This window comes from Hevea brasiliensis, chromosome 9 (genome assembly GCF_030052815.1).
Source record: "Hevea brasiliensis isolate MT/VB/25A 57/8 chromosome 9, ASM3005281v1, whole genome shotgun sequence".
In the NCBI taxonomy this organism is placed as follows: Eukaryota; Viridiplantae; Streptophyta; class Magnoliopsida; order Malpighiales; family Euphorbiaceae; genus Hevea; species Hevea brasiliensis.
In genome coordinates this window covers 10,318,282-10,334,755 of record NC_079501.1, presented here as the reverse complement: position 1 = coordinate 10,334,755, position 16,474 = coordinate 10,318,282, and the positions used below count along the sequence as shown (strand labels likewise).

Genomic DNA, 16,474 nt, shown 5'->3' with positions numbered 1-16,474 from the left:
ACCCCACAAGGATTTACACCTACTGAACCTCCCTCTGTAGGCAACCTCGCGGAAAAAAATTGGACTTCTCCGGGAGACCAAATTTGTGGGGTGACATTCTCCCCCACTCAATCCGCACGACGCCCTCGTCGTTTGGACCTCCTCCCATGCCTCCCGGCATGCACCGCAGTGTTGCTTCGGGCTTGCTCTAACTGTGCTCCTGCAGTACCTCCCTCGTCCCTGTGGCTAAGTGCACCAGCTCTTCCCTCGGCTTTGCACTTCCGCCTGCTCTTCCTCGAGCGATGTCGCCTCGGACCCTCCTGCCTCGGCGGTGACTCCTCCTTTGGACTTCTGGCTACTGCATCTCCCCTTGCACAGTCCACCTTCTCCCTTGGTGGATGCCCCTTCTGCAACTTCGGAGTGTGTCCCCTCTTACACTCCTTCAGATCCTTCTTCGGAGTACCTCCTCCTTTCCCATGCTGCTTCTCTCCCTGAGCAGCTGACGAAGGATCATGCATCTCAACATGCATGGTTGCAAGGGTGTTGGACGCCTTCCCTCGCAACAACGGCACCACACATGTACCACCTCCCTCCGTGATACACATGCTGTTGGCGAATAACATCGGGATCGCCTTAGCTCGGTCCACGAACTCGACCCCAAGTATGCATGGAGAATCATCCATAGAGACAACAAAGAAATCTAAGGTACCATGCCAGTCTCCAATGCGTACCTTAGTGTCTCGGGCTACACCGTGTATCAGGTTGGGTGTGGAGTTGACTGCCTTCAACCATCCCATCTCTCTCTCATATGGGATGCCCAACCTCCTAGCTTCCTCTACCGTCAGGAAGTTGTGGGATGCCCCGGTGTCCAACAATGCCCGCAGCTTTTGTCCTCCCACCTCGATCTGGACAAAAGGTCGCCCCTTCTCCACATTCGCGGTCCCTTTCTCCTGGACCTTCAGGGCACTCAGCTGCAAGGATCCCATGGTCGCCTCCCTAGGCTGGAAAGGTGCCTTCTCCCTTTCCTCGACCAACGCCGAGAGCTTACTCTTCTTCGGACACTCTCGAGCTCTGTGGGGTCCATCACAAAGAAAGCACGAAAGAGGAGGGCGTTGCATACCTCGGTCTTCCCTCTGACTCTTAGGATGCACCTCCTTCGGCTGGTGGGATTTGGAGCTTCCATCTTTGCCTCCGCTGTTACCTCCCTCGCTCCTCTGGAACTCCACGAGGGATTCAGCAATGGAGATGGCGGTAGCTAGATCTCGCGCTCCACGCCTCTCAATCTCCATTCGGGCCCAAGTCTGCAGGCCATCGGTAAAGGCAAAGAGAGCTTCCGCATCTGGGTAGTCCGGGATTTCCAACAAAGTCTCCATAAACTCCTTCACATAGTCCCGAATACTCCCCCTATGTGACAGACGCCTCAATCTGGCCCTTGCTTCATGCGCGGCATTCTCCGGGTAAAACTGCCTCTTGAGCTCCCTCTTGAACTCATCCCATGAGGCAATGGTGCAAAGCCCTTTCTCCATGTCGCCGTGCCTCCGTCTCCACCAAACCATAGCAGTATCCACCAAATACAAGGGCGCATGGTCCACCTTCTTGGCATCATCCGTTATGCCAATCGCCCTAAAATACTGCTCCAAGCTCCACAAGAAGTTGTCAATCTCCTTCGCATTCCTAGCGCCACCATACACACTTGGCTTCGGAACCTCCACTCGCGAAGGGATGACAAGACTAGCCCCGGAAGTAGTGGCAACTCCCCCACGTGCCACGGCCATAGCAACAAGAGACACTTGCTGCTCTACTTCCTTCAACTTCCCCATGGCCCATTCCAACTGTTCCTTTAGGGACCTATTCTCATCCCTTAAGGCAGCAATTTCCCCCATTTGAGAAAGGCGTAGGGACTCACCTTCACTAGCCAGCTTGTCGAATGCAGCGTTCAAGGCACCCTGCATGTCCCCTTGAAGCTCTTCCATCCTCTCGTCGAGCTCCGCTACGCGGGTGTCCATCTCCTCGAACCTTTCCTCTCCATCCACGAGGTGCAATTCGACCTTGGCGAGACGTTTCTCCAAGTCTCCCAAGTCCTCCCTTGCTCGGCTAGGATCCCTTGACTTACCTCGGCCTTTTCTCCTGCCGCCTTCATGCTCCACAACCGTAGGAGCAACACCCACACCAAGGGTGATCTCACTCTGGTCCGCCATTGTCACCTTCAAGAGCAACCGAAGCTCTGATACGAACTCGGCTCTGATACCACCTGTCACGGAGTAAGAAGTCTGCTCACCTCAAACTTGCTTCAAACCGTGCGGCCTTAGTCTTCCCCCAAGACTAAGTCAGCCTTTCCACACTCAAAGTCTATAAAGATAGACTAACAAGGGTGACAAAGGGAAAAATGGTGAGAGAGTGAGTGAAACACAAGGAACAAGTTTGGCAAAGGGAAAGTAACTTTACTACTCAAAGAAAATTGATTTACAAGCCTAAGGCTCACAAGAGAGCAATAAAGTGGGCTAAATACACAAAAATACACTTGGAAGCTTTGGTATGGCTTGAGAGCATGTGGAGACTCTTGGTTGCCCAAATGAAGGCCAAAAACCCCTATTTATAGCCTTCATGCCGACTTGGAGTGATTTGGGCGGCCAAAATTCGAAAATTGGCGGGTTGGCAGAAAACTGGCGGGGAACCTCGTTTTGGCGGGCTGCCAGCGCGGGTGAACCTCGTTTGGGCGGGCTGGCAGCCCGCGCGCGCCCAGCGCTCCTCCCGCGCGCGCCCAGCGCTCTCCAGGCGCTTCTGGAACCTTCGGGCGAACCTCGTTTGCCCGCGCGCCTCGCAGCTCCCGCGCCCAGTTTGAACCTCGTCTGCCCGCGCGCGCGCCCAGCCTTCCCGCGCTGATTTGAACCTCGTCCGCGCGCGCGCCCTGCATTCCCGCGCGCCCGTTCCCGCGCGATGAACCTCGTTTCGCGCCTCGTCCGCCCGCGCTCTGCTCCCACGCGGCCCGCACGCCCGACGGGCCCGTTGTGCGCCAGACTTGGCCCGTGAACCTCGTTTTGGGCCTCCCATCGCCTGGCTTGCCCCAGCAAGCGCCCAGCACGCCTCCAGCACCTCTGAACCTCATTTTGGCGTGCAGTAGGCAGACTTAACCTCGTTTTGGCCTGCACCTCTCGGCAACTCTCCTGCTTGCCCGGTTGGCCTGTTTGCCCCGAAAATTGACTCCCGCAAACATTGCCTCCCGGCAATGCACTTTCCCTTCACCCCACAAGGATTTACACCTACTGAACCTCCCTCTGTAGGCAACCTCGCGGAAAAAAATTGGACTTCTCCGGGAGACCAAATTTGTGGGGTGACACCTGGGTTTGGCCCAGGCCATTGAGAATTTCTGGAAGGGCTCCCCTCGGGGTAAAGCCCTACAAATCTTAGTGCTAAAGCTTCCGCTCATATTAAATAATGCATTCAAGTGTGTAATTATAATATTAATATTTTTAAGACAAATTGTGAGACTGGAGGGCTGGAACTTGTAGGAGAAAACTCTCAAAGCCTAAATGGCGCCGAAGCCAGCTAAAAATAGGTTGTCTCCCGAACCAGATGGAATGTTCACTGGAATGGTTGTCTTCTTGGTTGAAAACGGGGTTCAGTCACGGCGATTACAGGTTTCTCATCGTTTATCGATGAAATATTATCACTAGCTTTCATTAATATAATTGATTTTTGTTTTTGGGTGATCTTTAAAGATTTGGAAACAGAAACTGATACAAAACGGGGCCACTATTGAGACTCGCCTGTCGAAGAGGGTCACGCTTGTTTTTGTCATGAATTCGAACGCGCTTCTCCAGCAAGTGGACAAAGAACGGTTACATCGACTTAAAGGAGTGAGTTTCTTAATTTCTCCTACAAATTCCTCGTAGAATTTGATACATCATTGATCAGTTTCACTATGAGAACAGTTTTATGTGGTTGTTTATGCCTTTTATTTAAATTGCAATTACCAGTGCCAATTTGGTATTTTTATCTCAAGTGTATGTGAGAATTGTGCTCCTGAGTTTGATGTTCACTTTCTTGTTGTAGAGAGTTCTCCTTTTTCAGTGGCTAGAGGACAGCTTGAGATTAGGGAAAAAGGTTTGTGAGGATCCATACAGTGTAGAAGTTGATTTGGAAGGAAAAAGTGATCCAGACAAGTCTTTAGTAAAAGAATCAGCTGATGGAAACACTTCTAGTAGTGATGAACCATCGCCTCAGAAAAAGATGAGGTCTTCTCTTGAGGGATTAAAAAATTCCAGTGTAGTTGACAGAGCAGATAAAGAAAATAATGCTGTAAACATTGCACCGAATAGTTCCAGAAGTTCTGACACCTTACGCCTCGCGTTAAGCCCTGCAATTACGAGTCCAAAGGCTCCCAGTACACCAAGCGAAAATGTAAGATTCAATGAACAATGAGCTAGATTTCTTTGCGGAAATTCTATTCTTTTTTGTTTTTTTTCTGTGTTTGCATGTACACTTTTATGCATTTAATTTTAATCGATCAAAATTGGCAACCTTATTGCTAGGAGGGTAGATAAAGATTTATAAACCACAGAATTATAATGGATGATATACTACAGGCCCTTCTTTTGGCGAAAGAGTTTTGGTATGTACTAATCTGGTCCAATTTGTTGCAGTCATCCTTGGCATACTGCCCACCTGATCTAAACAGGAATATCACTGACATATTTGGAAAACTAATCAACATATATAGGGGTGAGACTGATTTTCTCTGCTAATGTATTTCTAGTATGCATTTCCTTTCTTTTTTTTTTTTATCTCCTTTTCAGTGGTCTGATGTGATGTGTTCACTTTTCGTTGGAAAGCATTGGGTGATGATCGAAGGTCATTTAGCTATTACAAGGCTATTCAAGTTATTGAGAAGTTGCTATTCAAAATTGAAAGTGCAGAACAGGTCAAAGATCTACCTGGTATTGGGAAGTCAATGCAGGATCATGTGAGTCCGTGGCTTTAAGATTAAGTTGCTACATGGATAAACTATTTTACTTGTTTTGTAAAGTTTCATATGCTATCTAGTTTCTTGCCTACCTTCTCTCATTTTTAAGTAGATATGGTAGTGACTTGATATTCTTCTTCTTCTTCTTCTTCTTCTTCTTTTTTTCAATTATTAGGTCCTTTTTTGAAAATTTTTTACGAGTAAGTGCATTCATTGTATCATGATTTGCATTGTGATATTCTCGTATAATTTTAATTTGATTTTGCTCATATGCTCTGCAGATTTAACTCATGCTTCACACATTAAAGTCTGTCATTCCCATTTTAGTAATAATCAATTCCATAGACTTGAAGTATTATCTGCAGAACTTTTTAGTTGATGTAATCTAAATTGTGGGACCTATGCAATAAAATTATGCATTTGTAAACACAAACTTTTCCTCTTTTGATCTCCTTGCATTGGATTGTACTTGCAGATACAGGAGATAGTGACTACTGGCAAATTGTCCAAGTTGGAGCATTTTGAAACAGATGAAAAGGTAATTCGAATAACTTCAGAGGCTAGAGATATTACGATTACACATTTCACATTTATAGAATTGATTTGTGCCCGTGTCCATGCACACATTTATAATTTTGTTGATTTTCATTTGTTCACATTGCACGCACATAGATTTCCATTCACTGTTTCACACGTACACACAAATACATGCATACGCACATTCATAGATTTTCATTTGCACAGATTGCTCTCAGAATTTATGTTTACCCAGATTCAGACATGAGCATGGTTGCAATGTGTTGGAATCTCATTATCCCTGCCTTCTTTTATAGGGACTGATTTTATTTTCCTCTTATGTATACTCTCTTCCTTTTTAGATCAGTTTCCTATTGTATTTAGGATTCCCTGTAAAAGTAGAATTCATGTGTATAAATAGATAGCATGTATGAGATATTGTACACGGTGAAATATAGAAACCTTTTCCCAAAATACCTATTATTTCATCACAATGTTTGCATGGACAGATTTATAGATTTTCATTTAGGTATGTGTATGTGCACAGAGAACCCACATATGCACTCATACAACATATGCACGTACGCATACTCTTGCATAGAATTGTCTTTGTTGGGTGCATTCATTGCTTATCACCCAAATGGGGCCTGCATGATTAATGTGATCATTGCTCTGTGTGTGTGTGTGTGTGTGTGTGTGTGTATGTGTGTTACATGCACAGATACGTTCATGCGCACGTATGCATGCATTATGTTTAGAAGTTTGACTTGTGCCTTGTTGGTTGGTGCATTGTTTACTTGCCAAAAAAAATGAGGGTTTCATGCTTATTATGCTAATAATTTCCTCAAATTTTCATATTTTAGAATTTTTCTGTCAGCATTTTTGTAGTGTGTAATTGAGAAGATGACTTCACAGGTTTAAAGATGTGATTGTAAAAAAAAAAAAATGGAATTCAATTGTTGATTATAGTAGTGTTCATACTGTATATGAACAAATGATGTAATAGCAAATCTTTAATTTTCTCCAATTAATTCCCTCACTTAACTTTATTTCTCAACAAGTGCAGGTACGGACAATTAGTCTATTTGGTGAAGTTTGGGGTATTGGTCCAGCCACTGCCCTTAAATTGTATGAGAAAGGATATCGCACACTAGATGATCTTGAGAATGAAGATTCATTAACGCACGCACAGAAGTTAGGATTGAAATATTTTGATGATATTAAGACGAGGGTTCCACGCAATGAGGTATGGTTATCTTGCTTTCCTTTGGACTGACTTTTTTTCCATTGTGTATTTTAGGTTGCTTGCTCCTGAATTTCTGACATTAATTTTTGTGTGCAGGTTCAAGAAATGGAACAACTCATGCAGAAAACTGGGGAAGAGATATTGCCTGGGGTGAGACACTATAACTTCTGAGCTGAACTGGTTTATAAAAGAAAAATCAGAAGACTACAAGGGGTTAGTTGAGTGATAAGTTGTCTTGGATTCAAGTACCAGAGGTAACATTAGATATGGTTTGAGTCACTCACTAACACATTTGGTGGCCATCCACAGTGATATTCTCTTTGTAATTTTCAACAGTGCGAGGGATAAGAAAGCCAGGGTGTGATGCAAGACAGCCTGCAGATCTGAGAATTAAAGTCGGATTTGGGGCTTATTTTAATGCTAGAATGAGTTGGAATTTAGTTGGGACAGTTAGGGTTTGCGAAGATGGGATTTATAAACACTATTAAACAAGAAGTAATCCTTTCTTAGGCATCACACCTGGGTTTGAATTGCGTCACACAACTCAGAGAAGCATAGTTTCTAAAATTCTTATTGATCATGAACTGAGAAACAACATTGCAAACTTAGTTATGTATAGACTCAAAAAATAATCCTTAATAAGGAATTGGACTCCAAAAAGAACTCTCTTAATAAAGACTCCTACAGAAATCTAGATAATGCTCCCGCAATTCAGAAATTACAAAAATATCCATGTGACTTCAATAAATGCCAGAAGCTAACATATATGATAGACACAAAAGTAAAACCCTAAAAGAACTAATAAGTCCTCTATAATTTCCCCAATAAACTCTACATTAAAATTGAACCATAATCCTTAGCCTCTTGAATATTTGAATGTGAATTTTCTTGAATTCCTTGGTCATTAGGGAGGGAACTTCTTAGCTGCTCAAAGAGCTCTGGATGCTCCATTGCGCAGAAAAAACATAAAAGCAATACCAAAAGTTAATCTAAACTTTAATAAGGTTTGTGGATATTATACAGATTGCTTGAGTTTGTTGTTTCCTTTATTGAACCTGTGATGCCCAGAATTGGATGCATGGGTGCAAATTTTGTTGAATTAGCATAATGTCCATCTTCTAGCTCTCTCATCTTTAGGGTGCAAAATATGGTACCAATGCTTACAATAAATAGATGCCTGGGCCTTTATGCATGTCTTGGGGCAAGTAAATTCAGGAAAATGATGTTTCATATAGAGTTGCCATTTTTTTTCTGGAGTATCTTTGGCCACTATTGTTACCTTTTTAGTCATGCCATACAAATATTTACTTCAAACACAATGTGATTCAAGAAGCTGTTGTTGAGGCCCTTTTTCCCTTTACTTAGGCATGCCTTTAGGATTGTTTTTGGACCATTTGTGGATTACTCATATTTTGATTGTTAGTTGGATCATCACTACCATAAAACTTTACATATTTTTGGAAATGTGAATGCTGGCAATTTGTAATTTACAAACTGATTTTCCAAGTGAAATCAATCTGTAATGTGAGTGAATAATTGTTGATTGCCATAAAATATGGACAGACATGTTGTATGAAAGGATTGAGATCCAGATTGATAATGGTAAATTTTTATAAAGATATGTTCGGAATGTTTCCAGCAAACCCCATTAATGTCTGTTTGGGTGCAGGTGAAATTGTTCCTTTGAGAACCATACCTGTAGGTTTAAGAGTTAAGGGCACGACTTTGACATTCATGTAGGTATAATTCCTATTTTGATTTTCTTATATCTATTTTGAAGGTGGTTATCATATGTGGAGGATCTTATAGACGAGGAAAAGCATCTTGTGGGGATTTGGATGTGGTAATTACTCACCCTGATGGGAAAAGGTAAAAATCCCTCCCACCACCGCACATATGTTTCATTCCTATAGAGCATTTGTCCCTTCTGCTTCATCAGTATTTCATAGATTTGTCCCAGTGTTGTCAATAGGCAAGGCAAAATCCAGGCATCTCGCCCAGGAAGCCTCCAGGCGAGGCGCCTTCAACTAGGCACCCAGGTGAGGCATCACCAAGCGCCTCAAGGTGAAATATTGAAAAAAAAAAGGAAGGCATCTGCATGATGACTAGAGAATTAGTATTTTGAGTTTGCATGACATAGTGAATGAAATTGAACAAAGGATCTAGAAGTTCAAATTAGGTTATGTGCTTTATGGTTTTTTACTTTAACATTATGTGTTATTAGAGGAATGTTTTTGATCTTAAAGCTTAAAACATATAATGTATTATGAAATATGAATATGAAATTTGACAATTTATTGATTGTGTAATATGTTAGACTTCTTTTACATTGTATATTTAATTATTTATTATTTTAGAATAAATTAGCTCCTCACTTCGCTCGGGTGAGCCCTAGCATCTCGGGCGTTGGAGGACCTCCTTGCCTTAAGGGCGCCTTGCACTTTTGACAACATTGATTTGTACAACAGTAAATAGAATGTTTTCCCATAAAAAAATAAAAGTAGAATGTTAGGCTCTTTAATGAGTTCTTACCTTGCCGTACGGTTAGGAGAATGATAAAGTGGTCATCCAGTAGGTTATTATTCATAAAACATAATTTCGTGGTCATTTGCTAATTCAACATAATTTATGCTATGCTAAAGAACATATTTTCAAGGATCTTGTGAATCCCCGAAGTCATTTATAATGTCTGATCCTATGTAAGGCAATTTAACATATTCTGAGAGTTGGTTTCTCATCTTGAAGTGACCATTAATAAGCATCGGCATTTTTGAGATTTTATGACGTTGTTTGCTACTTCCAGTCATAAGGGTTTTTTACCAAGATTCGTGAAGCATTTGAAGAATATGGAGTTCTTAAGAGAGGATTTGGTATTTAGCATTCACAGCGAGGAGGTATCTTTTATTGCTATTGCTGCGCTTTTCTTTTATATGTTTTTGAATTTTTAAAGTGCTAGTATCCTGGCATCATATGCCAGGACTAGTAATGCCAGGAATGAGTACCTGAGCTGATAATAATTGTAAAGCTTTAGCATATTGCTATGTTGAAGAAGTCCTCTTGTTTTCTTAATGTGACTATATTCACGAATTTTAAATATGCTAATCCATTTATGTAGTTTGCTTTCAGTAAGTTGAGATAAGGGTATCTATACCCTTGCCTTGAAGGTCAATATAAGCTAAAACTAGCAATCTGTTGCACTTATTAAAGCTTGCCACTTGGTTCCTTAAGTACATTGAAGTCCATCATGCGGGCTAACTTGAGGGATACACTGAGGTCATAATTAAATGCATAGTGGGAATTTTACAAATTAATCCTTAAGACCATTATTATGTGAAATATTTGTGTGATCTTTCCTAGAACTCTAATGTGTATGCTAATGTTGCTGCTACGGTACAATTGAAGTTACCAACTGATGAAATCTTCTAGTAGCCTCTTGACTTGAGGCCTTTCAATCCCATTTAGAGGCAGTTGCTGAGAATTCGAATCATGCAAGTTTCAAATTAGTTCACTGCACTACCATTCTCATTCGTCTACATTAGGATACATCATAAAACAGTAATCTACTTGCTAAGAGAACTTAACAAGGAAAAGTTACTGAAAAGTAATTGCATGAGATACCATTTACTGTTAATTTTGTTTTGGGATCTGAAATTAAGAATTCACATGTCATATTTCCTGGCGTAGCTTTTTTCTTCGGTTCCTTATTAACCAGTTGGGAAGATTTCTCTGAATTCATTGCTACACATATCTTCCTGAGCCTTCCATCTGTTTCCTCTGGATCAATTCCTGTATCACATGCTCTGTATGGATTCCATGCCATGGGTTCTTAAATTTTTGCCTAACCTCTTTCCATTTGCCAAACATGACAGGGCACTGATTCAGGTGTTGACACATATTTTGGTCTTTGTACATATCCTGGAAGAGAACTGAGACACCGCATAGATTTCAAGGTAAACTTGATAGTTACTTTTATCATCCAATCATGTTTCTAGAGTTTATATATATATATATATATATATATATATATATATATATGGATTGTCCCTGCATGGTATCTTGAATTCCTTTAATATCTGACACATGTAGAAGTTAATTTCTCTCACCATTTTGACTTTCACATCCGTTACAAGAGATTCAGTTAACTCTATCTTTGGTCTTAAATTCGTCCCTGCTAGAGAATGGGTGTTGGAAATTCTTTGATGATTTTCACCAGCCTCCACTAAACACCCCTCCCTCCAGCCCCATCCCAACCTCCAAGAAAAAATTTGAAATGATGGAAGCTCCCATTCTGATATTTTATTTTACTTTCAGAACATTTTAATTATTACTAGTGTTTCCAAGTAATAACATCTTCTTTTGATTGATTCTCCTAGTTGTTTTGTTAATTCAATTATTATAGCCATCTTTTTCTGATGCAGGCTTCTATTCTTAGATTTAAGAGTTGTCTTTGCTGTTGTGCAAATAATTAATATGACTATATGTGTATTCCATTTTTTAGGCATATCCGAGGGATATACATGCATTTGGTTTAATAGCATGGACTGGTAATGATGTATTAAACCGGAGGTATGTTTGTGTTAATTGATCATTTATGTATAATTGTTAATTGAAGTGTGATATTTTCTAAACTAAACTCCAGTCATTATTTTTTCCTAGTTCTAAAGTGGGCGTTCTTATTGTACTTCAGGGTTCTACGAAAGAACTCTGTTGGAGTAGAGCATTGGGAATGCCAAATAAACCATTTTTAAAGTTCTTCAGTTTCATTTTATCTGATGAAATATTTAAACCTTTTTATGGACGTATCGACAACTTGGCAATTTGATTGCAGGCTGAGATTGTTAGCAGAATCCAAAGGATACCGGCTTGATGATACAGGACTATTTCCAGCCACTCAGGCTTCAGGTGGCAAAAGGGTAATGAGTTGACTTTCACCATCTTCTGTGTACCTAGGAGTTTTTATCGTTCTTTTCTTAGGCAGGAAGAGTTGCTTTTGTTTCAGGGTGTAAGGGCTAGCGCAAGCCTAAGGTTTGACACTGAAAAAGAAGTTTTTGATTTCCTGGGGTTCCTTTGGCTTGAACCTCATGAAAGAAATCTCTGAGATGTATATAGTTTGCATGAGGATCTTTTATATGTGAACACATCTAGGAGGAGCCAACAAATTCGACGATGCACAACTAAGAAGTGAAAGCTGGATCATTTTTGGCAGTTAAAGTGAGACCTGGCTCGTTTTTGCTGGTTTTTATCCTTGAAGGTGATCCCAAGACTGGCTTCCGAGCTGTTAACTCTTTTGACTTGTGTTGTTATGCATCCTTTGTAACTTATATTCTGGTGTACATAGCTTTTGAATCGCCAACGAATATCCCTAGTCTTTTTGAATGAACTGGATTTAAATCCAACTCACATTACAGGGATTTGCGTGCTATCTACTCGGTGATCTCTCATCACTACCTTTGCGCGCCAAAGATTGTGTGATTGGTTAATAGTGTTGCCAACCGAAAGCTCCGCAGGTGGTTTCATTTGGGCAATTCATTACCATCGTGACAATAGGGATTTGCGCAATGGAGTTATGTCTTAATTCTCAAATATCATATCCAGCAATGGGGCATCAGAACATCCTACTGGAATTTACACCTAAAGTCAGAAGGTGATTAGACCTCCATTGTTGTAAGGGGGGAGGATTTTTCAATTCCTCCATATAAGGCTGACCGATTAGTAACTGCACTAAATTTTGCTATATGTAAAGCCTCCGTATGAAATGAAAATGGAATAGTTTCAGCCAAAAATGGCCTAATTTATTTATTTTTATATAAAATTATAAAGCGGACATGAGGGGTAAAATCTAAAAACCAAATGTGAGAGCTTGAAAAAAAATAAATGAGAGAGATGGTGAAAACTAATTTAGCATTTTTATAAAAAAGTTGGTCATATATTTCTTTCTTAAGGAAAATCATAAATCAACGTATAAAATTGTCTCTGTCACGTCTGTTAGCATGGTTTTAGGGATTTAGGAATATTGTAAACTTGTGGCGTATAAAATTAATTAAAGGATGTTGTTTATTTTAGAAAAAAATTAACCGATATATAATTCTAGATAAATATCAAATATAGTCTCTTTTTTGCAATACATAATTATGAATTCTTACGTTTTACTATGGCGGCTGAGCTGCCATCACAATTTAGTGTTAAAACCTCTTCTTAAACCCAGAAGAAACCCCCTTGAGGCAAAGTTCGAAGATAAGGAATACAGAGATTAAGAGACTCAGAGAAGCAGAGGTAGGTATGGCTTCGTGGTGTCAAGCTCTTGTTCCTTTGACACTTGACTCGTGCTCTCTCTTCTCTTCTTCCACCTCTCGTCCCCTTCCTTTTTTCCATTATACTTCTTCCACTAACACTGGACTGGTCGTGGGCTCGGGTTTCTCTGCACCCAGTTACTCAACTAGTATCAAATTGACAGAGTCTTACTTATACCCTTCAATCAGCAAGAAAAAGGGAACAACAGACATTTGCAGAGCTGCCGAGTACAAATTTCCGGACCCAATTCCCGAATTTGCTGTTGCAGTAAGTGGACTCTTAATTTTCCTGCACATTTCACAGCCCCTCGCTCTCTCTCTCTCTCTCTCTCTCTCCGCTTAATCTTAATTTTCTAATAATTAATTGCTTTTGTTTTCCTTTTTCTTCATCTTTTGTCTAGGAGACAGAGAAATTTAGGACGCATCTCCATAAGAAGCTCTCAAAGAAGGACATTTATGGAGATTCACTTGAAGAGGTGGTCGGAATCTGCACTGAGGTGCTTCATTTCCCTCAAAACTATGTTATTTTCGCAGATACACACCTGTTAGTAGATTTCAACTATGACTCTTGTTGGTTTTTCTTATCATCATTTAGCTTCATATAAGCCTAATCTTGTTGTTTAGCGTAAGTTATCATGCTAGGTAAGTTTTGTTGCTTTTGTTTTACACATAAGTAGCACTAATGCTTTGTTGTAATCATGCAATAGTTTTCTGAAATGCATGATGAATGCAGTTTCAAGACTGCAAATTTCACATTGGGGCATGCTATCTTGAATATGTTGAGTAAAAGTAATTGAGTTGATTTTTTGGTTTTAAAATCCTCAAGACATCTAAGAAAACTGTTTCAAATTGCTTTTTGCAACATCTAAAATGGTGCTTCTTCCAAAAGTGGATTTTAATCCCACTACCAAGTCCAAACAGGCTCATAGTCCCTCTGCAGCCTGCAATTACCATCGAATTTTGACAAACGATGGTTGTGTAGTAGGACTATTAAGCCAACAATAGCACTTTGGCATTGTTAATCTGGCCTATTAAGCCTTAATCTAATTTCAGAAACACCCAGCCACATGCACTGATAATCACAAGAATCTTCTTGACATATTAGTTAGTCTTATCCTGCACTATAAATGGTTTAATTAGAAGCACTGAAACAACCAACAGGTAAGGAAGTTATAAACTTGTGAAGATTGGGAAGTCGATGGAGTGGTGATTTTTACCATTCTGCCATAACTTTTACGGTTTAAATGTGCATTTATGACTTCTGACCATTGACTGCCAAGTTCCTGAGTGGTTTCTCAGCTTGATAACATCATCAGGAAAAAAAAAAAAAAAGGTGTTGAGGAAAAAAATATAGCTTATGAACTTGTATATGGCTTAAGACTGCTTCCACCCTCCAGTAATATGGTCAAGGATGTTTATACTAAGATATGCTATAAGAAAAGTTAGAAACATGGGAATGTTCGAAAATCATGAGAAAATTGTATCTACTCAAAAACAATATGAAAACTGTGAGAGAGAAAAAGAGGAAACGAAGAAAAGGAGTTTTATTGGGGGGGGGAGAAGTGGTGTTGGGGTGTGTTGGCTGAGTGGGTTTATTTAGTTGCTTCAGTTAAAGAATGTCAAAATGCAACTATTGAACTTGTGGCTGTTGTCCGGCCAAAAAAAAAACTTCTGGTTGTTGCTTATTTACTTAAGTAGGCTTTCGAATTTCGAGTTGCTGGATACAGTTGCTGTGAAAGTATAATAGGTTTTATGATTCTTATAATTCTCTACAGATTCTCGGTAACTTCTTGCACAAAGAGTATGGCGGTCCTGGAACTCTCTTAGTCATACCTTTCATTGACATGGCTGATACTATAAATGAGCGAGGTTTGCCTGGAGGACCACAAGCTGCACGTGCAGCAGTCAAATGGGCCCAAGATCATGTTGACAAGGACTGGAAAGAGTGGACTGGTGGTGATAGTAATTGACAGAACAACTCCCTAATCATCAATTTGGCGGGAGATTCTGTTTAACTGTTGTACTGTCAGCTGAAGAAGAACATCGAACAGTTATGATTCTATTTGTGCATCTCTGAAAGGAAGTGATTATTGAAAGAAAACTGAAATTTGAGAATTTTTTGTGGAGTGAGGGGAGAATATGTATATCTGTACTATCATGGGATTGTATAATGTCATCACATTTGATAGGGCCTTTGATTGGAATTTAGAAGCAGCAAGGTTAAGCTGTTCAAATTTTGCTGGAAATGTTCGAGAATTTATCCCATATTCTCTTGCATCTCTATTTCAAGCTCTTTCTATAACTGCTAGTTATGAGAGTAGCCTCGCCTAAGGTTGAAAGGAGAATAAAGATGTATATGATCTATTCTAATTTGATTGGGGTTAAGACTTGGTTTGAATGGAGAAAAAAGATTGATTTTATTTGAAATGAAAGATTTAATTAATTTCAATAGAACTGAGGTAAGTTTTCATCAAATATCAGAACATGGTGAAGTTTTATGATCTAAGATCAATGTGTGTGAACCAATCTTCAACTGTCGTAGAAGCACAAAGTGTTGTACAAATTACTCATGGATGTACTTGAGAATTTAGAATAAACAGGCCCACACCAGCTGAGGGAGCTTGGAGCATTAGTTGAACAAGCTGGGCCAAGAAATGAACTCGAAGCATAACTTGAGAGATCCCACACCGATAAGGGGAACAAAGTGAACAAAGGAGAATAGCTATACAATAACCTCTAACCCACGGTAGAGATCACGCAGCCACGCGGTGAGCACAAAGCGAACTATTCTTTCGCCTTTTACTAAAGAATACCGTGTGCTCGCCGCAATTAGTGGCATACGCTAATTTTTGGCGGGTGAGCCCCATTGGGGCTGCGCCCTACAGTTCTTAGTTGAAAATATTCTTAGGCAGCGAAGATCATTTAAGGGTCTAATTGGTCCCTCTTTAAATGTTATATATGCAGACATAAAATTTATTTATATTAAGAATTATGTTATTAGTGGTGGAAATTAGAACTAGAAATTACAAGGAGTAATAATCGCTTATCAAATTTACAAATTGTGAATATTCAATCAAACATATAGCAGTAATATCAATTATATATTTAATGCGATTGATAGATTCAAATATATATATATATATATATATATATTTTAGGATAAAGGGAGAATTTTGATGAATTATAAAATTAACAAGTTAATTTTGGAATATAAAATGTTAGGAAAATGCATCATTTAGCTAAAATGATGGATTTTGAAAAGAAAACCATATAGGGGGTGGGGTTTTAAAATCCTATAAAATGAGGTTTTAGAAAACAAAAGGTTCCTTTCAGTTAAATAAAGAATTTATTATGTCTTTGCGATACCAATTGATTGTAATATTAAAAATAAATAAATAAAGTAAATGCCTTCATTTATAATCCTTATTTCAAACATAGTCGAAGTCCATTTTGAGTAACGATAGAGAAAGCCATTATGAA

General features: G+C 39.9%; 2 protein-coding genes and 1 non-coding gene across 5 annotated transcripts; all 3 read left to right on the top strand.

The window, feature by feature from the left end:
- The first annotated feature begins 3,322 nt into the window (after positions 1-3,322).
- On the top strand, positions 3,323-12,506 carry LOC110632045 (DNA polymerase lambda). Of its 3 annotated transcripts, XR_002490616.2 has the most exons (15): positions 3,323-3,617; positions 3,699-3,836; positions 4,033-4,380; positions 4,623-4,701; positions 4,812-4,942; positions 5,418-5,480; positions 6,525-6,704; positions 6,801-6,854; positions 8,485-8,573; positions 9,508-9,598; positions 10,574-10,654; positions 11,203-11,270; positions 11,533-11,617; positions 11,704-11,955; positions 12,113-12,506. XR_002490616.2 is itself a non-coding variant. In XM_021780136.2 (14 exons), exons 1-14 carry the CDS (start codon positions 3,510-3,512, stop codon positions 11,800-11,802), a joined length of 1,602 nt encoding a protein of 533 aa, XP_021635828.2. In that variant the 5' UTR covers positions 3,323-3,509; the 3' UTR covers positions 11,803-12,115. The 3 variants fall into 3 exon arrangements, 2 of the variants coding, with proteins under 2 accessions (XP_021635828.2, XP_021635827.2); XM_021780136.2 differs by having other exon boundaries at positions 3,711-3,836; positions 11,704-12,115; XM_021780135.2 differs by having other exon boundaries at positions 11,704-12,115.
- Positions 12,507-12,764: 258 nt separating this feature from the next.
- On the top strand, positions 12,765-15,240 carry LOC110632046 (protein PLASTID REDOX INSENSITIVE 2, chloroplastic). The gene is made up of 3 exons (XM_021780137.2): positions 12,765-13,262; positions 13,396-13,491; positions 14,770-15,240. Exons 1-3 carry the CDS (start codon positions 12,984-12,986, stop codon positions 14,962-14,964), a joined length of 570 nt encoding a protein of 189 aa, XP_021635829.1. The 5' UTR covers positions 12,765-12,983; the 3' UTR covers positions 14,965-15,240.
- A 513-nt stretch (positions 15,241-15,753) lies between these two features.
- LOC131183628 (U5 spliceosomal RNA) lies at positions 15,754-15,869 on the top strand. Its single transcript, XR_009151668.1, has one exon. It is a non-coding gene; the product is annotated as a U5 spliceosomal RNA (small nuclear RNA).
- The last annotated feature ends 605 nt before the right edge of the window (positions 15,870-16,474 follow it).

Coding starts and splice junctions, on each gene's coding strand:
- LOC110632045 (XM_021780135.2), top strand. CDS start 3,510: ATGGCGCCGAAGCCAGCTAAAAATAGGTTGTCTCCCGAACCAGATGGA. Junction 8,574..9,507: donor ACTCACCCTGATGGGAAAAG/GTAAAAATCCCT, acceptor TGCTACTTCCAG/TCATAAGGGTTTTTTACCAA. Junction 9,599..10,573: donor TTAGCATTCACAGCGAGGAG/GTATCTTTTATT, acceptor CAAACATGACAG/GGCACTGATTCAGGTGTTGA.
- LOC110632046 (XM_021780137.2), top strand. CDS start 12,984: ATGGCTTCGTGGTGTCAAGCTCTTGTTCCTTTGACACTTGACTCGTGC. Junction 13,263..13,395: donor TTCCCGAATTTGCTGTTGCA/GTAAGTGGACTC, acceptor TCTTTTGTCTAG/GAGACAGAGAAATTTAGGAC. Junction 13,492..14,769: donor TGGTCGGAATCTGCACTGAG/GTGCTTCATTTC, acceptor AATTCTCTACAG/ATTCTCGGTAACTTCTTGCA.